This window comes from Hesperophylax consimilis, chromosome 2, assembly GCF_061612785.1.
Source record: "Hesperophylax consimilis isolate HC1 chromosome 2, BYU_Hcon_1.0, whole genome shotgun sequence".
NCBI lineage: Eukaryota > Metazoa > Arthropoda > Insecta > Trichoptera > Limnephilidae > Hesperophylax > Hesperophylax consimilis.
This window is the reverse complement of record NC_142837.1, coordinates 38,408,895-38,433,109: the sequence shown is the minus strand read 5'-3', so window position 1 is coordinate 38,433,109 and position 24,215 is coordinate 38,408,895. Positions and strand designations below refer to the sequence as shown.

General features: G+C 32.8%; 1 protein-coding gene across 1 annotated transcript in view; it reads right to left on the bottom strand.

The window, feature by feature from the left end:
• PIP4K (phosphatidylinositol 5-phosphate 4-kinase) overlaps positions 1-24,215 on the bottom strand; it is a 44,695-nt gene that overhangs the window by 15,216 nt on the left and 5,264 nt on the right. The window contains exons 2-4 of the mRNA XM_089642815.1: positions 15,746-15,843; positions 7,489-7,599; positions 5,483-5,674 (exon numbers count right to left, since the gene is read on the bottom strand). Coding sequence (XP_089498941.1) covers positions 5,483-5,674; positions 7,489-7,599; positions 15,746-15,843 — 401 coding nt within the window. The remainder of the gene's footprint in view (positions 1-5,482; positions 5,675-7,488; positions 7,600-15,745; positions 15,844-24,215) is intronic.

Sequence of the window (24,215 nt, the reverse complement as noted above, 5' to 3'; positions counted from 1 at the left end):
TGGATAAATATATAATTTTTTCATGTGCGACATTTATTGACTTTTCAGCATGAATATTTTATTTTTGTAATAACTTAAGAGTAAAACCTCAAATTGTAATATTGTCTTCAATGATTAAATATTACAATTTGAAGTTTCACTCATTAAGTTATTCCAAAAATAAAATATAAAATTTCAACTTCAGACTCGATTTACTTGAAAACGAAAGCTCAAATCAAAAAAAGTTATATCACAAAATAACTTCAAATGTGATGTAAATTCACCAGTTACCCGCTTGTACTATGAGTTTCCGGACACTGTGTATAAAGGATGGCAGGTTATAATATGAAGGTTGAAATCTTGCAATTCCTTACATGATCTGAATCATGCATTTGATCCTATTAATTGATATTTATCTTTTATTCTTCTCTCTCCATCTAGTTGCACTCCACTTAAATAATAAAAAGTAATTCAATCATAAATATTTTTACAACACACAAGAATTTGTCCTTTCTATCGCAACTAGCCTGGCTTATTCGTGACTACTGCATTCAGTTATATTAAACATATTGCGTACATTTACCCTTTGGTAAATGTACGCAAAAAAGTTATCTATTAAAAACATATCGCTTACATTTACCCTTTGGCAAATGGCCACAACAAAGTTATCTATTAAACATATTGCTTACATTTACCCTTTGGTAAATGGCCGCAACAATGTTATCTATTAAACATATTGCTTACATTTACCCTTTGGTAAATGGCCGCAACAAAGTTATCTATTAAACATATTGCTTACATTTACCCTTTGGTAAATGGCCGCAACAAAGTTATCTATTAAACTTATTGTTTACATTTACCCTTTGGTAAATGGCCGCAACAAAGTTATCTATTAAACATATTGCTTACATTTACCCTTTGGTAAATGGCCGCAACAATGTTATCTATTAAACATATTGCTTACATTTACCCTTTGGTAAATGGCCGCAACAAAGTTATCTATTAAACATATTGCTTACATTTACCCTTTGGTAAATGGCCGCAACAAAGTTATCTATTAAACTTATTGTTTACATTTACCCTTTGGTAAATGGCCGCAACAAAGTTATCTATTAAACATATTGCTTACATTTACCCTTTGGTAAATGGCCACAACAAAGAAATGTACTTTCATTCAAAAACTGAATTAATTTAACAAAACCAGATATCCACAATCAAACATATTGCTTATATTTACCCTTTGGTAACAGGCCACAACAAAGAAATATACTTCCATTCAAATACTGAATTAATTTAATTTTTTCTAGAACACTTAACAAATAACTAGAGATGTAATCACCAGTCCTCATGTTGCAGATGGGAACTTAATAGAAGATGACAGCTATAAAACAGCCCAGTTGCTGCGAGAGCATCGCTTTTAATTAATTCTGGCATACACAATCACATTTGGACAAAAAAAAATCTCTTCCCATAGTCAATTTAGAGAATGACTCATGCTTGAAAGCAAAACAGTAACAAAACTTGAAAAAAAAACTCAAACAAACAATAAAATGGGTAATAATTTAATAAATTGTCATATTATTATACACATCGAGACAGGTTTTTTACTGTGAGTAAGTGACAATGCAAATAAAACAAACATGTGGTCATCGCGTCAATATTAAATGCTAGGTTTTTCCTGAAATTGCATATTCTCTTTAGCGAAAGTCAAAACTGTAGAGCTTAAAAAAAAATTCATTAATATTTTTTAGAAAATATAAATTTATGTTCCTTACGACAGCTGAGCAGTCATTATTGGGGGGCACCTACATAACATAATGAACACAAGAAAAAACAGACATGAAAATTAAAAAAATTTAAGCATTTTCTGATATTTAAAAATTAATTTTGAAGTATGCATTTACCAATTAAGATTATTCTTAAGGTTAAATGTAACATACTTTATAATCTACGAGTTCATAGATGGCGTTAATTTAATTATTTGATGCTTTAAAACATGAAGTTGAATTATTTGTTTGCGCCCGTACTGATGCAATATGAATTAATAGTTTAGTCCGTATAAAAACTCAATTGTTTTAAGAAAGGCATACAAATACAATATTTAGTGTGCATATAATACGCAAACAAATAATTTGACTTTGATTAGCAAAAAGTGTACTTTAATAAAAAATTCAATTAACGCCATCTATGAATGAGTAGATTATAATGTATGTTACGTTTAACCTTAAACACTTAAATTGCATTAGGACTGAGTTTAAAAAATTACAAATTAAGAAAGGAGAAAAGCATCAAAACCATGTATAAATTTCTGGAAATATGATTTTTACTGTAACAAATGGGTCAACGTTTATCAGGTCCGTGGTCACCGAAATGAAAAATTCGCTGTTTGGTTAAATTATCATTGATTTTTCAAATGTGGTCTACCCTATTCAAAACATACAATCAACATCACAACACTAGCAGTACCTATATATAAAAAAATAAAAGTTTGTTTTCACCACTGTGGAAATTATATCCACTGCCGCCACCTGACCATTGCGCTATAGAGGTTGTCTCTATAATATTATACATATTGATGTCATCAGTGTGTTAGTTTTAAAACAAAAAGGAATGAATCATGACTGACAAAAAAACAATAACTCAGCAGTATAAATATCAAACACATGGGTCACAATATGATGTCATCTTCTGGAAGAACGGAGAGCCATCATAATAGATTCAGTTCATAGACATTTAAATTGATAGACCAGCAAATTGGGGAAAGAGGAAAAAACCAAGAGCGCGGAGCGCGGGATGGGGGCATGACCATCATCCTTTGCGATTTTTCAATACATTAATCTGACAGTATACAAGCACTACTGAGTTCACGAAAATAAAATCTGCTTACAAATTACTACTCCTTTTTACAATGGCGCACAAATTGCTGACTGCGTAAAAAAATTTAACTACAAATCCCAAATCAGGTAAACATAAGTTCGGGCTTGTTTCCAAAATAGAATATTTTGTTACACCATTTAGTTAGACACTTTTACAAATGTGTTATAATTTAGCCATCTCACTCATTTTTAGCATCGCTACACCAGGCGGTTTGTTTAAAAATTAACATTCAGATCCTGCGCAGAAAAGTTCCACAGTGGACTGTGTTGCACAAACCGTTGCCATAGGTTCGAAAACTTTACATTTTGCGCAGGGTCTGGTCATTTCAATGTGAGCAGATTTCATGTTAGGACAAGTCTATCAATTTGTAAGTCTATGGTTCAGTTTTATTATTTTCACAAAGATGTTCAAACAGAAAACACGAAGAAGGAACAACTGATTATGTATTTATTACATGTGTATGTAGTACAGTATATTATGTCACACACAGACTTGGGACAAAAAAATATGATTAATCTCAGCAGGGTAATTAGCACTGGTGTTTGGTGACTTTTTCAATGGGGAAGCAATGAGATTCTTCAAAAATGTATTAACATTTAAAGATTTTAAAGAGAAAAAAGCAAGTTTTGAATACATCATTTTGAAACTAAATACCTATGTATGATTTAAACCAGGGGTGTCCAAACTAGATGGGACCCAGGGCCAATAAAAAAGACTAAATACATTGGTGGGCCGCAAAATATTTATAAAAATAAAATACTGGTAATAATACGTAATATCGTTATTTTATTATCTACTTTTTCATTAATTTGTCTTTTACAATTCTGTCAACATCAACCTCAATACTAGTGGTAGCTAGGCGCAGTGCATGTTTAAGTGAAGTATCTGTCAATGAAGACCTGTATTTCGATTTAATAAACTTCATTGTTGAATATGCACTTTCACAAAGGTAGGTACTGCCCATCATCGAGCCCATTTTTTGCCCGAAATTCGTCAGTTTCGGGAAACGTTCAGCGAGGAGCTTAAAAAAATCAATTCCTGTTTCCGGACTTTTTTTTGAAGTCGGTTAAAAAAAGGTTCAATGGGCCGCAATAATCTAAACCGCGGGCCGCATGCGGCCCGCGGGCCGTAGTTTGGACAGCCCTGATTTAAACAGTCAGTGATTTTCAAATGAAAAACACACATTTGAATTTTAAATTTCTACTTTATTACTTTAAACATTCTTTCAGCGGCAGTTTGCCTTATCAAGTTCAGATTTGCCTGCATTTTATGCATTCTAGATATCAGCGATATTTTGCCTATCAAGGTCAGATTTGCTTTCATTCTGAAATTGCTACATAAGGCCTCCGATTAGCAGCAGCTTGTCTTTGAGGTTTCAGATTTGCTCAAATTTTTAAAATATGCCAGCAGTTTGCCTTATCAAGGTTAGATCTGCTTTAACATTCCCTTTGAGAAGGGGGTAATACACTTACCCCAAATGAGAGTTTTGAGTGATATCTAAGTTGTTTTTAAAAAAAATTATTTCTTTACTATTTTTTAAGATGTTAAATAATATCTATCAAATTCTGACGAAATTACCAGGACCCACAGTACTTAACAACAAAACTTACTTACTTACAATAAAATTACCTCGCCGCAAGCAAGGCACTAATACAGTTGTAAAGGATTTTATTGAAAAGGGGCCGTTCAAGTATTATGTAAGCACTATAGGGGGGCAGGGGGGTCTTTGCTTTGCTTATTTTTGATGACATGGGGGGGTGGGGGGGTCGAGATAGTGATTACGTCAGCACTGCTAAGCAGTAGTTTTTTTTTTTTACACATTGGCAACCCACACATTGTCTATGTTTGAAAACCGAATACATATTCGGGGATTCCCACAAATAATTAATACGTTTAGGTACTCGCTTAAAAAACAGAATACATTAACAGAAAAATGCATATAGGTACCAATTTTTACGTAAGCATGGGAGGGGGGGGGGGGGTAAGAGCTTTGCTTACTTTTGCTGACAAGGGGGAAGAGGGGGTAAATAATTGTAATAAATCTGCTTACGTAATACTTGAACGGCCCCAAAGGGCTACAAAAATATATATTTGATCTTTTTTGGACGAAGATGGGCGATGTCCGGTTAAAACGGTAGGAAGTAACTACATAATATCCGTCATCAAGTTTTACTGGAAAGGGAATATTAAGTTTTCGATTTTATGGGGGACCCTAGTGACCCCCTTCGGATCGCCGATAATTTTTACCATCCGGTACATAAAGGTTGAAACTGTTTACTTTACACACTCAAGCTTGCAGTGGCAGTTTGCCTGTTGAAGATCACGTTTGCTTTGGATTCTGAAAATGCTTCTTTTTTTAATCACGATATTAGCAGCAGGTGTTGCTATTGCTTATCTTGTTGGTAAGGTACCTCAACTGAGTACAAAATTTATTAAAACATGGGTACCTTCTTTTAAAAATCTTTTTTTGGAGAATCTCACTGCTCGTCCATTGAGAACAATCACTTCACGTTACTGATAGTAATTTTGAGAATGAAAAGGAAAATGAATTTACGGTTGTTTTCTAAGTATTATTATTGGGAATGAAAGTCAGGCGGGAAATGGTGCACTCTCTCGTCACCCTGACCTTAGCCTCTTGATCGACAGTCCTCTTCGCACAAACGAGGTGGCATCGAAAAATATGTTATCGTACGAATTGTGTGATTCTTTGGGCGCATTACGCCGGACAGTTATCGGAATGGGGGCTGTCTCGGATCGCTTGATGCGCCGCGAAGCCTTGCGTTGGCGCGGAAACAGATAGTTGGCGGGGTTTGCAAACCTGACGGGCGAATGGCGTAAAACAAACGAATTAGCTGAAATGCTGTTGTTCGATAAGTCACCTTGTGCCATTTAATAACAATTTCTTCTGATTAAATAATGCAGCACAATATTAAAAATAGAGATAAAAAGTAAACAAAATTCTTCTCTGCATTTATTATCTTAGTAAGATACTTAATACTATGTATTTAATTACTGATAAAGAGGTTTTAAAAATAGGTAGGTACTTGTATGCTTAATACCAGCTAAACAATTGGATGTATACTCTAGAATGCAAATTTTGACCATTTTCATACATTAAAACTGTCAATGTATGACATATACGTTGTGGTTAATGATCATAACAATGTGCTTTAAAAAATTAAAGAATTTAAATGCCTAGGTAAAATAGCAGGCAACAGTTGCGTGCATCAAAATTCACTACCGCATATGGAGGTATGAAGCGACGCGACACTATGGAGACTTTTTAAAAATTTGTATGAATTTTGAAATACAGGGTTTTCCAATAAGAGGTGTTATTTTGATATTCAATTGTAAAAGATCAATGGTTTCGTTGCTTGTGTGGCACGTAGCGCCGTCTTGTTGAAAGTAAACGTTGTCCAGATCAATACCTTCCAATTCCAGCCATAAAAAATCATTAATCATCTCTCGATAGCGCAATCCATTCACCGTAACTGTTGCTCCAGCCTCATTTTCGAAAAAGGTCCAATGACTCCGCCGGACCATAAACCGCACCAAACAGTCACACGTTGAGGATAGAGAGGCTTATCAACAATAACTCTTGGGTTTTCCGAGCCCCAGATGCGACAATTTTGCCTGTTGACGAAGCCACCGAGGTGAAAATGGGCCTCATCCCTCAAGATGATTTGCATTTGATTCATTCAAGTGAATTTTAATCATTTCAATGCGTTGTTGAAGCGTGTATCGTTCTATTTTTATTAATGGCGTAGTTTCTACTTGTCAAATGTAAAAAAATGACAGTTTCAAAAGTAACATCTACCGAAATAGCGGGCTATTCAAAATAACACCTCTTATTGGAAAATCCCGTAGTTGCCAAATGTCACCGCAACTAAAGTTGCTCATGTGCAGGGGTCCTAAGATGTGTTTTTCAGACTTGGAATATGTATTTTTGAGACAACAAATCTCAAATTGCAGAGAACTAAGGTAAATAAATAAAAATGTATGTATGTAATTTTAAAACATACATCACATAGATAAAAGACATCATAAAATAATAAATTAATTGTATGCGAGAAACAACATAAAAAAATAAAGGTCCAGAGGCACCTCATTCGATGATACGCACAAATTATTTAAAACAAACACGTTATTAAGTAAGTTTTTTTTTTAACCCAAACTAAGAACCTACTTTACACAACATGTTTTTAGTTTGGGTTTTATTAAAAAGGAAAGAAAAACCAACCTAAAAACACTGTCATGTATGTCACATCAATAGTAAGATGACCGCAAAATTAACATGACGAATATATCAAATATTAATAAAAATCCATTATTTGGCTACTCCATAGACTGAAATAGTTGTTTCTCGTCATAATTAAGCTGACACAGAGTGTTTTAAAAATAATTTTTGCATATTATGGACCTTACTAATAAACGTGTTTTAAATTTTACAAAACTGATAAACAACCATTAACGTATAATAAATTCTTGTTTATATCAGCAGTGCAAAATTTAAAACACGTTTATTAGTAAGGTGGTAAGGATGTGGCATGCCTCTGAATATATACCAAAAAATAACTGGCATTTTGGAGAAAAAAAATACCATTGATAAAGAAAAATAATAATAATTTTTACCTTGTCATGGATTCTTTATAGTCCTGGTCATCAATGCCAAACCTCTCTCTCAAGTTCCTGAAGACCAGGGGACAGTATTCCTTGATTTTGAAGTGTGACGGCATATTCTCCCTGAAAAGATTAACATTAAAAAATAACAAAAACAGTTTTTTTTTAATTAATCGACAATGATTCGTGATTATGATATATTTGAGGTGGTGAGGGCAGAAGAGATGGAGTCAATTAGGAATTTGATCAGGCAAGCAGTTCCATGATAACTCAACACAGTGACAATTCAACACACCTTTAAAAAGTGATATAAAGTCATTAGAAACAATGAAAAAAAAAAATTTACACCTAACTTTTCCTACTTAATAAAGTTTTTGTTTCATCACTTTCCATGACTTTTTATAACTTTTTAAAGATGTGATGAATTATCATTTTGATGATTTATCCGGTCACCCAGGCAAGCATAACTTAATTAAGTATAACAGATCTGAAAAATCAATTAAGTTGACAGTTTCTTTTAAATGACTAAGGCCATTCGTACACAGAGATAACGCCGTTCACGAGTATCCGCCATTGCTAGTGTTCGTATACGATGCGTCGACTACGTCTGTGACGTCAGTTGCACGCTACTAACAGTGCTGATAGCAAGCTAAGCGAGTTGCATTCGCATCTGATGATGGCCGAACATGATTTGAATGTAAATATTAATTTATTTTTTTTTAAAAGAAAGACAAACAATCCCGGGTTACGAATAACCTGACAATATTTGAAAATCTCCTACTACCACCACAGTAAGCTGAAAATGTTGCTTGTGTTGTGATGGAGGACTTAGCCAGCCGAGGAATTGAACACACTACGCCCGAGTGGAACCCAAGCGCGATGTCAACTCTGCCACCGACCGGTCATTTGGTTGTTCTGGAGGTGTGAAAATAACCATGTTTATACAACTATAATTTAATGGAGCACGTTAGAAAGGATTTAACGGAGAAGGCATGGTTGAGGTTGGAAAGAAAAGTCAATTTGACATCATTCTCGTGTAGTTCCTTAGCAGCGACGAATGCCGTACGATTAACATTTATTTCTTTGTACGAGTGAACCCAAAATCTTCTTTTAGAACATTTTTATACTTGTAAATGTAAAGAAGAACAATATTACTGTCTTCGTCGCTCGAGTCACTTGACATTGTATTAATTCAATAAGTTCAATATGATTTGGGTAGCGCCATGTACGGAAACTACCTTTAAACAGTAGCATACGGGTAGGCTACTTGTGTTGACGTCATTAACGTAGCTTGTAAATATCTCTGTTTATGAACAATAATTCCTTTTGTCACTTAAATTGATTATTCACACTGCTGTCAGGAAAAACTCTAAATAAATGGGCTATGATGCTATACAGATAAAAATGTGAAATGTATTCTTTTTCAGAAAATAAGTGTTTAGCATGTTTTGCAGCAAGCCTTCCAGTTTTAAGTGTATTTTTGTATGTATTTTTCCTGTCAAACACCACATTAATAGTAGTTTTAAGGAAAAGCAACAGAAATTCTCAAGCAATACTACACGAAAATAATCAATTTAGAATGTAGTTATTTAACAGATAATTCAAACTAGAACAATGGTAAATATCCATTAACACAACAGACAGACAATGATGCCATTAGTTTGTTTGTTTTTTAGCTGTACAAAATAAATAATTCAATGCTTAAATCTATCAAACTAAATCTTTTAGTCACAGTTGATTTAAGAATTAGATTATTTAGTGAGGCATGAAGAATGAATGTAATTATTTTCAGTTTGGTTAATTACTATTTGTGATGAAGATGAAAAATGTTACCAAAAAAGCCGTACCTACCTACTTAATGTCCTTGATTGTAATTTGAACAAATAATTATTGGCAATATATTATATATAATATGAAAAAAAAATTATGATCAATATATTGATCATAATTTTTTTTTCATGCAATGGAAATAGAATGGGTAATGTTTGGAGATAAATTAAAATAGGGAGAAATACATATATACAGTACAGAGTATAGAAGGATGTTAAGAGATCTTGCCGGCTCAGGTCAGGCCACTAAACAAAGCTAAAGCCATTTCAGTAAAATTTTAAGTCTTCGATGGGAAAGCATTTCATTCTCAGGATTAGCATGTTTTTGAAAAAAAAAAAAAATTACTAACCCCTCAGCCAAATTTGTTCGGTTTTGCAAACGAACAGCTATTACCGTTAGTCAATTTGTTCGCTTCTGGGAACAGATCATCACAGAAAGAGGTGTAATCTCCCTTAATGTCATAGTGAGAAATATGATTTAAACAATGTTAGACAGACAAAACACTACGCTTTATATTCAAATCTAGAAGTTAACTACAGTAGAATTAAAATGTGCACAATAATGAAAGCAAAGGTTCCGACCGCAATTTGAGACAATTTATGAAACTTTGTGACTTTTTTACAAATTATTTTTATATAAAAGGATAAAAAAAGTGAGATGACAATAATATTTATAATACATTAGTCTAACAAAATATGTTTATTTTCCATTATCAGTCATATTTTAGATCAGTGTTTAGATGAAAAAACGTAAAGTGAACCATTAATTTTTTTTTGCATGTTTGCATTAAAAAATTATATGTTTATCTCTAACAATATAATTTGAAAGCTTATTTATTTTCATCATCTTTTTAGTTTTTTATTTATTTGGATTTTATTGTAAAGTGGAAATACACTAGAAATATGCCAGAGGCCTGAGGGGTTAACACTTCATATTATTATATGTACATTGAAACACATTAAACCATAGATTTCCGTACACCATATTATACTAACAGGCGGAGATTTCATATAATCAACCTTTCTTCAGTTTTACATAGCTTTAAATGCAGTACAATCTATTTATATAAAGGAGAGTATCTGTGGCGTGTGGCGAACACTGATTTTTGCGTTGATTGATTTTTATACAAATCTACAGTTTTATTCCGAGAGTGATGAAATTTTACACACACGACCTTCAAAACAAGAGTCTGAGTCTGATTTCGAAAACTCTATCTAAAGCTCGGGTAACGCAGGAGACTTCATATTGTATTTTATAAATATTTCCAAAATAATTTAAAACCCATGACTCAATTATTTTTTACACAACTCTGAAAACATTTTATTTGCAATGGTATCTTGTAGATAAACCTGTTGAAGACCGGAGCATAAAACAGAAAAATATTAGTGAAACCTAAAGTTTTATTATCGCAAATAATACTGATTTTGTTTTTCATACATTTTTCGAAGCATTAAGGTCAAAATCGCATCACAAATTATTCTAAAATGGATAATATTAGAACGTTTGCATGTCCTCCAGAGACCAATCGGCGTTCCACTGGTCAATAAATACTAAGGACGGGTTGTTTCGGAGAATTTGAACAATTCATCAAAGTTCAACGTTCATTTACAAGTTCTGTGAAAGATTTTTTCAAGTTCTGTTTTTATTTCAGTTTTGTCAAGCAACTAGCCTACAATGATATAATAACAGAACTTGAATAGGACTTTCACCGAACCCGAAAATGAACGTTGAAATTTGATGAATTGTTCAAATTCACCGAAACAACCAGTCCTAAGTGTTTTTATACAAATAGTATTAATAATGGGCGATTCAAAATAAATTGATTCATAAAAAATATAACTTAGTGGTAGGCTAATCTGACGGCATTCAATATCATCGATAATCACACGAAGATAAGCCGTCGATGATATCAGAAATTTGCCTTCAAAAGTTCAAGCTTTTTACTTGACCTGCGTAGTGTAGTGTGTTTATCAGATAGGGCAACGTTATCAGTGAAATCACTATTTTCGAGTATATTTACTACGAATCGGTTTACATTATTAACACAATTCAGGCGGGTATCTTATGCGCCGGCGGGCCGCTGGTGGCGGGCGAAAATAAAGGTCCCTCGCTATATCTTCGAAAAAAATGAAAATATTTTAATAAAAATTTCTACATACTAACTCAGCATACCCAAGCTATAAAATGACTAACCGAAAAATTACTTATTTCGTTTATCTTCAAATGCATTGCTTATCAAGTGTCAAGTATTCAATAATAAAAGGTCCCTTTGTTGAAATACCGATGTACACGAAAGACTCGAAGAATTATATTTCGATTTGATAACTATGAACATATAGTTGGGACCTTTAGAAAGAGATTGGCATATAATATTCATACAAAAACATTGGATAATTTATTCTTTTCTGCCGTTGAAGTGAAGCCGGCGCAAAAGGTAAAAATACCCTTCCAGTCCTTTAGCAAAAATCGACCAAACGGGTAGAAATACCTTTCCCGTCCGAAGTGTGTTAATACCAGAAAATATGTGTTGGAAAAATTGAAGCTTTTCCTACAGTTTCGCTCAAGTATAATTAAAATAAAATCATTACTTAATAAATTTTTTTTTAAATTATTAAATTATGAATGCGTACAAGAAGCAAAATATGTACTATTATATGGCTAAGATTATTTGGGACAGTTTACCATGATTTACTTTTTCTCTTTTATAAAATTATTAACAAATATTCGTAATTATATGAGAAAAACTAAAGCCAAGTACCCACGCTCGTTCATGCTCGATGGTTTTAAGCTCATTTGAACATGTCTCAATGTGTGTATGTACCTTCTCACCAAACGTTTTTTTGTTCGATATGAAAAAGTTTCAAGTGCCGTAATTCTTGCTCGATGTTCGACAGAAATTGACGATTTGATATCTATACTGTGTCGAGCTGCTCGAGCATGTGGACGCAATGACGAGCATGCTTTCAAGTCAACATGTTCGATCGAGCCAAACAGTAAAGCATAAATATAGTGTGTATATTCATCTTAGCTTTGAGTACGAAGAACAAAATGTGCAAGTTAAATATTAACACTGCTTTGTATAAAACTCAACAATTTCAATGTAGACAAGGTTTGAAAAAATTTACTGATAATTTGAAATAATTTACTGTTTTGAAATAAGGCTATTGAATCTGAATTTAAAAAACAGAATATATTTAAACTTACAACAGAGTTTATTCAAACTTACAATGGAGTTTAGTTTAACTAATTATTAAAAAAAACTGATTAGAACCCAATGCTCAAGGTCATCGCACAGATATCACCCCGGCACCAGATCAGCATCACCTCAGCTCGAGCCGTTATAATTATTTGTATGAAACTCCATACCTCAACGCTCACTAATCAGCATCATAACGGCATTGTCTCGCCTCGCGACAAGCTAGCGCAATTAGCGCAGTGAGGCAGTACCAACCCAAAGCCAAGCCGATGTGTGCGACAACCATAAATCATTTGATGTGAATTTATATTGTCAAGTAACATTTCACTATCGGTAAAATATACTTTATTTTTATTAATCTTACTAAAATATAGCATGTAAATTATCAAATAAAAAAACCCATTGGTCAAAAAGATATATAAATAAAATTATTATTGAACATTTTTTACATGAAGAATTCAAAAATCTTTTAAAACATTTAAAAAAAATAATATTTTATTTTTTATGTTCAATTTTTGTTATAGATCCTTTTCAAATGATGTTTCTTTATAGTACGAGAGCCCACGACCAAAACCATGTCTCATAGCAATACGGCAAAAACCCTATTAAATCATTAGATTGTATGATTCTGAACCCGACTAGGTGTGTAGTAACGGTCGAAAGTGTAGCAACTGCGTGGGAGGCCATTTCTGCTGTGTCAAAAAAAAAGACAGTCGGTATTATAGCAATACGTCTGATAGTGAAAATGTACATAGATTTTATAATTGTATTACGAAAAAGTTTGTTTTCAGACATTTTGCGCGTAGCATATAGCCTGAGCGCATTTTTGAAAATGTCAACAAATTTAGCCGACCTGTATCATAGCAATACGGATAATTTTTTTTTCAACTTTTCGTATTGCTGCCATGATTACCAAAAACCTGTTTTCAGACACTTTAAGTGTAGCATATACTCCCAAAAACGAAAATAACGTTTCGGAGTCGCCTGGCCGACGCCTCTGTTAAATGTTTTTTTAAATTTACAGCCTTCATAGATATTCAAGAATCTCCCTTGTCTATTATATGTACTTTGACAGATGACAGATGTCATTACTTATTTCTTTTGTAAAAGTTACTCAAGTGTGCTTTAAATAAAACCAAAACTATCAAATCAATCAGTATTTAATTTCAACAGCCTCAGCGCTTGTTACGCTCCTGCCCCTTTCTTACTATTATACAGCTCACTCGCCAGCTGCTCCAAACGTTGGAACGACGCTCACTTAGTTGTCCCGAGCGACGTCGAGAGTGATTTCGAAGACGACGATTCCGAATCCGACAGCGATTGAATACGAGAATATTTTGTAACTTTGAATAAACCGTTTTTTTTTCAACTTCATCCCAGTTTCCTTTTGTGCGATTTATTTCAGTCCTTCAACTTCAATGTTACGGTTTCGAGTAAATTCTTTGTTAATTATCATCTAATAAATTCAGGGTCGCAACGTATTCATTGGTTTGTAACAGAAAATTCAAGATGCCTCAATACGATTTTTAAATGATATCTGAGTATCAAAAAGTTGTCTGATAGAGAAGGTGCTACACTTAATTTGTCTGATATAAATTTTTTGCACATGTGGACAACTTATTTTATCATGTCCAACAATTTTCAGACATATTGCTATGATACCGATCGGTAAAATTTGTTAACATTTTCAAAACGGTCTCAAAATTTAATGCGTTCACATTTCCGTCTGAAAATTGTTTTGTTCGCATCAAATAACCAAAATTTACTAATACAAAAGATTTTCAGACGTATTGCTATGAGACATTTTTTTTGTCTCATTTTTAATTTTTTTAAGTGATTTTACGGGTTTGCGCTACACCACTAACGTCTGAAAAATATGTTTCCGGTATCTCAGAACTATCATTCAACTACAGTCTGCAAATCAGACATATTGCTATGATGCAGTTCGGTAAAATTCTTTGACAATTTTGAAAATTCGGTCAGATCAAACGCTACGCGGAAAATGTCTGATATTGGTATTTTCGAGTTCAGGATAATCGTATCTATCGATTTGATGCGGTTTTGGCCGTATTGCTATGAGACAAAAATTTTGGTCGTGGGCTCTCGTACTATATGATATGAAGCAAAAAAGTATCAATAAATCACAAAAGCATCTGATTATATTTATATTACAAATAAAGTATATTTATATTACAAATAAAGTGCTATTTTAAGGTTGAACCACATTCATTTTGGAAGATTATTACTTTACTATAGCTGTGAGACACTTTAGATATCTTAAAATGTGATATACTGTTTTTATAAAACTATGAATGAAATTCCTTTTGAGATGCATGGGTAATCACTATGTATATAAAAATCCCTGTTTTGAGTTTATTTTCAAAGAACTTTATTTCTAAGCAAAATTTAAAAAAGACACGAGAAATAACAATTTTAAATATGATTTTATTCATAATAATTTAACTTTTGACCCTGCCCAAGCCTTAGTATGGGCGTCAGTGGCGGCTCGTGACTTTTGGGTTACTAGAGTGCTAATATTACTAAAAATGGCTTAATTGATGTTGTTGTAGCTGAAAATGATTTTTTTTTTTTTTTAGAAAAATTGATTTTTTGTATGAAGATTTTCAGGAATTCCGTGCGGCGCACGGCGATACTGAAATTTCCTGAAAATCTTCATACAAAAAATCGATTTTCGAAAAAAAAAAAAAAAATCATTTTCAGCTATAACAACATCAGAAATGCCATTTTTTATAATATTAGCACTCTATTACACCCAAAAGTCACGAGCCGCCACTGATGGGCGTACCTATAGTAATTGTGAAAAACAAATTTTACGTCTTGGTTTGATCGTCAACTTTAATGAACTTTGCTAAAACAGCTTAGGATAAACTTGTCGAATTCCGCCTCATGCTTAAAATTATAAATAGCACTTGGTTTCAAATTAATTACTCCAAGAAAAAAAACTATTAATGTTGGGGGAGATGGTATAAGATGCAGAAAAGTTAAATTTTTTCTCAATCAAAGTAAAAGATTGAAAGTTAGGAAGTACGCAAAAATAAAACCTAAAGACCTTCTTTGTGCATGTTAATTAAACCCCGACTTAAGTTGAAATAAAGTGTTGTTTTTTATGCCTTTGCACAAGGTGAAATTTAACAACTTTACTGCAGCTTAACTGTCAAGTCAAAGATAAATAATTTGTGATTAAGATGTTTGAGTAAATATTTAATGAAAGTAATGGCTTACTTATTAAAGAGGTGATTGTCCACTTTGAGTTTGGAGTAAGCCCTGAAGTCATCTGGTAGCAGCATCACCGGTATTGTCACATGGCTCAGCTCGTTTATCTGCAATAAAAATTATTATTTTGTGTGATGTATGGTAATAAGTTGAGTATTTAAGCGATAGATGGCGCTAGTCATAAAGCTTACTCCAGAGTCCGACAGATGTCGCTAGAGTGTAACAATTACTTGTGAGATGAGATTGACAGGGAACAGGCTTCTCGAACCAGAGAATTACCAACCCTCGGGTAATGAACAGTGTAGCTAAATCCAGACCTATTATTTATAACGTAAATAAACGCAATTATAAGTAGAACCTTTTACTTTTTAACAAAGAGTTCCCAACCCTTAAATCTGCAAAGCAAGACAAATATAACATTTTGTTAAATAATTAAAATAATCAGTATGATTGTTCCTGGGCATCCTATTTCAATAATCCGCCACCCCAAAAATTGGGCAAGACTCCAATTAGTGAAAGCGGCAAATTACAGTGCATAAAACAGGTTTTTCATAAAAACTAACACAGCAATCGATCTTTCTTAAAATTTCCATTTTATTGGTTTAAAGATAAGGTGTCATGTTTACACTTGCAAGAATACTACATGTTGTAAACTTATTCAAACAAAAAATGTGGTAGAACCATATACATTCAAATTAATAGGCGAGCCAATCAGGGAAAGGGGAACCAACCTAATTACTAACCGTTCCACTTTCGGTATCCATGAATGAATCCGACAGCACACAGGCAACTCGCATTGTAATATCACCATTCGGTCATCAAAAATAAAATCTGCTTACGTATTACTAGTCCTTTTTAAAATGGCGCGAAAATTGCCAGTTGAGTAACAAAACTTAACTACATATCTCAAATTGGGTAAAAAAAAAATTCGAGCTTGTTTCCAATTTAATTATTAAAATATTCAATTTAATTTTTTGTTACACTATTTAGTTAGACTATTTTACAAATGTGTTATAATTTACCCATCTCACTCGATTTTAGCGTCGCGCCAGGTGTTTCATTTAGGAACGAACATTCAGATCCTGAGGAGAAAAGTCCCACAATGGACAGCACTGCAAACGTTTGCCTTACTTTGGCAAACTTTATTTTTCTACAAAGGTTTACTACTGGTTATTTACTATGGACGCTCTTTGGTGGTCAAATGTACAACAGATGTCATAGTTTATTCAAAACATTTTCGAACCCTCCTGGTGCCAAAAATATGGTCACATGGTTTGCCTCCGGCTCGTCAAAATAATTCCCAGATTTCATGTTAGCACAGTCTATTAATTTTGATGTCTATGGGCAGAACAAAACAAGTTAGGAATGCAAATACAGTGAAAATTTGTAATTTTTTTCTATTTGTTGTGTACATATTTTTATAAATAAATTTTATAACGTATATGCAGCACTGTCAATGTTAGTATGAAAGGTAACGATTTCTGTGCAAATCAAACAAATTGACAGTAAAAAGAACTGTAATCTGATGGAAACAGCCATGAAAACTGTGACAGAAGTGGACAAGAAACCTTAGAATTAAGTGTGATTGATATATCGGATGTCTGATGGTATTCATTATTTTACCATTTGTCGTATACATAATACATATAATATTAATGTACAAGAATGTTTCAACTAATATCTCCAGGTAAATCTGTTTTAAATCGCTACATTCTCAGCAAACAAGCGCAATTATGTTATATGACAATGACTGCAATGTCTTGCGTCATATTATGTAATAAAATTTATGGTGCGTAGTAATAAAAAAGAAAAAGCAAGATTGTTTTTGACAATAATTATGTGGTAAGAATGTAATGATGGGAGATATACTATTATGCTATGTACCTTCTTGTAGCTGTGAAATAAAGAAAGAATATGAAAAGGCTAATGTCGATGCAAACACAGTACTTGCACAGATGCATTTTTTTTTATTTTTTTTTTATTTTTTATTTATTTTTTATTATTTTTTTTTATTACATTACTCTACAGTACTTCACATTTCAATTCAGCAACGTTGGCTTGCTTGTATACAGCTTATTATTGGATATCACTTTAATATAATTTATTTATTTAGATGCCCATCGGCCTTTTACTATACATGTATATAAATAAAAATGTAAATGTTTGTTTGTTCAAAATCTTAAATCTCAAAAAGTTCTTCACTGATTGCTTTGAAATTTTGACCCAATATTGCATTCGAATACGCATGCGTTTTTATATACCTACATTACATAGATGTCACATGTGTCAGGTAAAAATATGCTATTTTTTTAATAACAGCCCAATGTGCTGGACAAACATGCTTTTTTGTGAAAAACAGCGCTATCTGTTAGAAGTAAGATAAGCAACATGTGCTATTCTTTCTCTGCTTTCTCTTTATTTGCACAGACAGACTGAGCCATAGCAACGCGTGGCGGGGTACAGCTAGTGGTTTATAAAAGTAGTAATAACCACATGACATATACAAGCAAGTAAATACATGTATGAATACAATAGTTATTTATGTGTAGTACAAACCAGTTACACAAAAAATAAGAATTTGCCTACTCTTGAGAGGCAAAAAATTAATTATAATTTTTTTTTTCAGGTACAAAAACAATGGATTTAATTATTATCAAGTAATTAATTAACAATAAATAACAGTGAAAAACATAAAATAAATACAAAGCTGAATTAAAAAAAAGAAATGTAATTTTTTTGTATAAATTGAGAAAAATAAAATTATGTAAATTAAGTATTGAGTACAAACTCAAATGCCAAAAATAATAATATGCCTACTCGTAAAATATAATACCATAATGCTGCGTATACATCGACGTATGCGTATACTTACCTCGAATTATGGGAAAGGAACGAACAAACCGCAAGCGGCGTTTCGCGCCATTTGCTGTTGCTTCGTTCCTTTAACACAATTCGAGGCTCGGGCTCAGAAATGCATTCGCGTCATAAGAGACAATTTTTTTAATAACAAAATATTTCAATTTTGACAATAATAAAAGGAACACGCCGTAAAACTCATGTCATGTATTCACAAATTGAATTAAGATTATGATCTATCTTGAAGCAGTCTCTAGAGGCCTCTAGTCTTTTGTCCCAGGACAAAACATGATTTCTGGAGCATACCGCAATTATCCATTATTGCTAAACTACAGACTATAAACATTGATACTATTATTAAATTTTCCATTATTATCCAGCTGATCAAATAACATGTTTAGCACAAGAAGAATTGATTGATATTAGATATGTTTTATGACTCTTACGTATTGTTGGTTGACTGATTGATTCAACAATTATGTTGTGTTTCCTGCTTCTCCTGGAGTCAAAGTTTCCAACAGCCTTGTAATGTTCATCATGAGGGCAGATATAACAGACACACCCAAAAGTTGTACCGACAGAACAGATATTTCCTGTGGTACTAATCTTGCCAAAATTTTGATTGTCATTGGCAAATAGTAATCAATCACTGCCGTTATCATAAGGTATTCTGAATAAGAGAAGAGTACCTATGTATTAGACGAAATTTCTCCATGCAAATCAATTGATTTCGTGTCACGTCGATTATTTACTGCAATGGATTTTAGAAGCACGTTCCTTTATTAAAAATTTTTTTTTTAATGGGGGGCTAGGGTTTTAAAATTATTTTTTTTGTATTTTTTTTTTATTTTTTAAAATAAATGTTCAATATGTTAAGAATATTGTGTTCAAATTTGAAGTTGATTGGAGCAAAATTGACGAAGTTACGAGTATTTTTATACCTGTCGGATTTTAACCCCTACCCGACCATACGTATAAGCCGAGCAGAGCAGGAAGCTGAGAGACAAACTAAAGAAGGCAGGATTCGTCGTAGACAGGAGCAAAAAGGTGCTTTAGACATCATGGATGATAGCAACATCCTTTATGGACCAGGCATTGATGATTCAGTGTGAAGTGTGAGGTAAGTCGATAAAATTTGCTTATAAACGTTTAATACCAGATTTTTTAGTGTTCAAAACTTTATAGCGTTTTTCCCACAACTCACGTTTTCAAAGTCGGTGACCGTCATAACTTCAAAACTACTGCACCGATCCTTTTGAAATTTTGAAAACTATTTCTGTACATAATTTACGAGGTAACGCTGGAGAGTTTTTTTCAAATTTGTTAATAATTATTATTAATTAATTTTTTAATAGTTTTTCCCTTCAAAGTGTTCCAAAAAAGTGAAAAATTAAAATTTCGAAAAACCCTCCCAGCGTTACCTGGGAAAAACTATTATCTAACGAATGAACTTTAATTTTTTGATTTCAGATGACCCAGCACCGAGTTATGAGGGGCACCGCCATTCTCCTTTTTTTTGAGACACGTCCGAATAATTGCTGCCATTGCCGTATTTTTTAATATTTCTCCGTGAAAATTTTATACAACATTCTTAAAATGTCATACTTTACTGTACTATTAGATTTAATAAAGAGATTTTAACTGTGTTGTCACAAAAAATTCACAAAAAATGCCTTTTTTCGTATGAATTAACCCTAGCCCCCCCTTAAGCAACAAAGTTCTATTATTATTTTTAATAAATACTAACAGCTTTGCCTGAGTTTTAAATTGCTTACCTGAAAATCGTTTTTCATTGAAAAAGAATTGTAAAAATGCAGCAGAAACAATATGAAGTTAGTAACAGATACACAGGTGGCGGATCCGTCTAACACACTTTCTATGGGAAGAATAGTTCTACCCTTTACGCTGGTCCTACTTGAATGATTGTAAAGGCATTGCTGTCTATATGAATATTGTATATCAATCTTTTTGTAAGGGCCCCAACAATAAATATGATATTAAATAAATAAATATGAGACCGAAATTGAACACGACAGGCCAATATACGTCAAGTGTTCCTGTATATCTTGGACAGCCCATTGGCCAAACATGCACTGGCAGCTTAAGAACCAAACAGTATTTGTACCTAATAATTATTGTTTAATATTTACAACACAACTACTTATAACTTCAATATTTAATACAGTTCAAAATGCATAATGTTGTGGTTATATATGTTTTAATTTGACCTCATTTATGAGACGGAATTTACTTGGCAAGCTATCACCTGTCCAATGCTATCCGCTATGTGTTGTTAGAATAATTAATTAATGTTATCAATGGTGCATTGACTGATATAGAAATACTTCTTTTATAATGCCAGACATTGCTGTCGTGTTATTTATATTGCCGTAGTCTGGGATTTTAAAAATAAGCTGCGTAAAAGAAATGAGATTATATGAAAACTATTCTGTTGACTTTTAAATGCCATCAGTAAATAAATACAGCAGTGCTTCTCAATCTTTTAGCCTTTTTTTCAATACTCAACCAGTATATCAACTATTAGTCAAGCATTGTATGTAGATAGCTAACTATGCGAAATCGAATTCACTCCATTAGCAGTTGAGAATATTTTGAAGGCGTTGTGAGAAGATCGTGCTGCTGGCCCCGATAATATTCCTGCTATTATTCTCAAAAAGTGTGCAGCTACTCTCAGTCATCCTATTACACAACAATCTTTTTTAAACGGGAAATTCCCTACATATTGGAAAAGAGCTATAATTACACCCATCTATAAAAAGGCGATAAACTCAAACCAGCAAATTACAGACCTATAAGTTTGACTAGTATCATTTGCAAAACCATGGAAAGAATAATAGCGAACGAGATACGCTCGTTCTTGATTAAACTTGACATAATCTCAAACAAACAACATGGATTTGTACCGTAAAGATCCACAATAGGGAATTCTCGTGCATTTTGTAAATAATTTATTTCAATAAAGATAATTATTTTATTATGTGCCTCTTTTTTTTCTTTTTTTTAAAATGCATTTTCAATTTTTTGTAGTTGTTTTAAAAATTGCGTGCTATTTCGGCTCTGAAAACGGTCATGCGCCATTTTGACCGCTACGTCACACCTTTGCCGCCGCCGCCGCCATCGGTTTGCAGGATCTACTCAGGCCGGTCAACAGTGACGTCATCGTTCGCCCTTGAACGCTTGATCAATCACCGGGCGTTTTTAGCTGCATTGAAATATTTCGTTCGCGCCTGTTTTTAAAGTCATTATAACTTTAATAAATGATTTTTGAAAATTATAAAAACTATGTATTCTTGTGTCTGAAGTGTTTCTACCCGTGAATAATTAATAATAAGTGATTTTTTGGTGTGAAGAGAATTCCCTATTACCAATCTTATTCTTAACATAGATTACTGGGCAAACGATTAGTGGGACAGACGGATTGCCACTGACATAATACATCTTGACTTTGAGAAAGCCTTTGATACCGTCACAATTTATTCATTTAAAATAATATATAGTATACTTGCGGCACGTTCCCCAGTGGAAGATACTCTCAGTATCGCCCTGGTGTAAGACCACCTTGTTGCTTGAAATGGCTTTAGTGACCAGATCTGAATAGCCGGGTACTCCCCCACCTTCCACTTTCCCATCTCCTTTCCCACCCCACTACCTTCAGCCTCACAACATTGCCGTAGTCTCATTGGGTCCAGACAGTTGGGATTCACATTTTTTTTTTTTTTTTTTTTTTTTATTACCTGATAATACATTACAAAATGATAACAAATTAATAATGTATTATTCCCAATGAGTTTATAAAACTCATTTCGGGAAAGACAACATTAGAAAGGACAAGGCAAATAAATAAAATACATTAAAATAAATACATTAAAATAAATAAACGCAGGTGTTATTATGGAGTACCAGAGAAAGATTGTGTTAGTCATTAATGAAACTGCTAAGGAATATCTTTTAAGAGCTTTTGTCAATGTTTTTTTGTTAGTTGCCGGAAGTTTTAAATTACTAGGTAATGCGTTATATTGTTTGTGTGCAATGTATTGTAAGGAGTTAATTCCAAATTTGGTCGTGTAAGTAGATGATGATAAATGTATTTGATTTTGTGATCGTGTTTTGTGCTGGTGTATGTCAGAATTAAAGACTGGTTTAGTGTTGGTGTGTGAGGAGTGTTGAATTATTTGTAGAATGGCAGTTGTGATGTTATACTTTGGCAGGACTGTAAAAGGAAGTATTTGTGTCTGTGAGTATATATCTTTGACATGTGTATCCCACGGCAGATTATATATATTACGTATGGCTCTATTTTGAATTACTTGTATTTCGGAACTTTTTTTTTTGGTAATGGTTCCCCAGATACTAACTAGATAACCCAAGTGGGAGTGGATCATTACATAATATGTTGCACGCAGTAAAGATGTGGGGAGCATTTTTAAAATCTTTCCTCAATGTTTATAATATTTATGGTCATAGATGGTTTTACCACACATTCACCTCAGAGAACTCATTTCTACGGCATTCAGTGTATTTTCATCTTTCCTCTGACATTAATTGAATCATCAAATCTGTGCAATGACATCACTGATGGATCATTCAACTTTGTCTAAGAAAAAAAATAATTTAAAAGTAACAAATTTATGCCAGTGACGAGAAACCTTATAAATTTATTGTAATTAATGCATTCGCCGTGCAGCGTTCATCATCAATGCTAAAATTAGCGAGGTCAAATGTCAAATTGAGATAAATCAAATAACTTAAGTACCTACTTATGAATATGTACATCTGTTCTGTACATTCAGCCAGTGGCTGCTCGTGACTCTTTACGATAGACGGTTAATATTAAACTTCAGGCTAATTTATTCTCTTTTGGGAACAATACGAGGTACGAGGTCTCACAGAAATCGTTGTGTTTCCTTACTTTTGTGGTGTGAAATATGATCTAAACAATGTTACAATGTTATATAAAAATGTAGAAGTTAACCACAGAAGAATTAAAATTTGCACCTTTATGAAATCAAAAGTACAGACCGCATTTAGAAAAAAAAATTATTGTGAGACTTTGTGAATTTTTTATAAATATTTTTATATGAAACGAAAAAAAGTGAGATGATGACAACGTTTATAATACATTTGTCTAATAAAATAAAAGTAGTTTTATAAATTTTTTCGCTATCAGTAATTTTAGTTTAGCGACCTTTTTTAATATTTTTTTTATGTTTGCATTAAATTTATTTTTATTTTTAAAGTGTATGTTTATTTCTGATAATAAAACATGGGAGCGCAATTCATCACCTTTTAAAAACAGTTTTTAGTTTTCGGATATGTTCGGAAATATCCCATTTATTTGGATTTTATTGTTAAGTGGGAAATACTTCGACCGCCTTGACAGAATATAGGTGATACCTGAGTAATTTAAAAAAAAATTAATAAATAAAAACTTTTATGTTGCCGTTATGTGTGTTTTTTGCTATTGCTGTTTTACTGGGAATTGTTCCAATGAGTTGTTCAAGGTATTCATATCGAGACAGACATTATTGATAAATAATGCTTTATAGTTAACATTTATTAAGAAATTAAAGGCAGGAATTCTGCTAGTACATTCATATTTCAT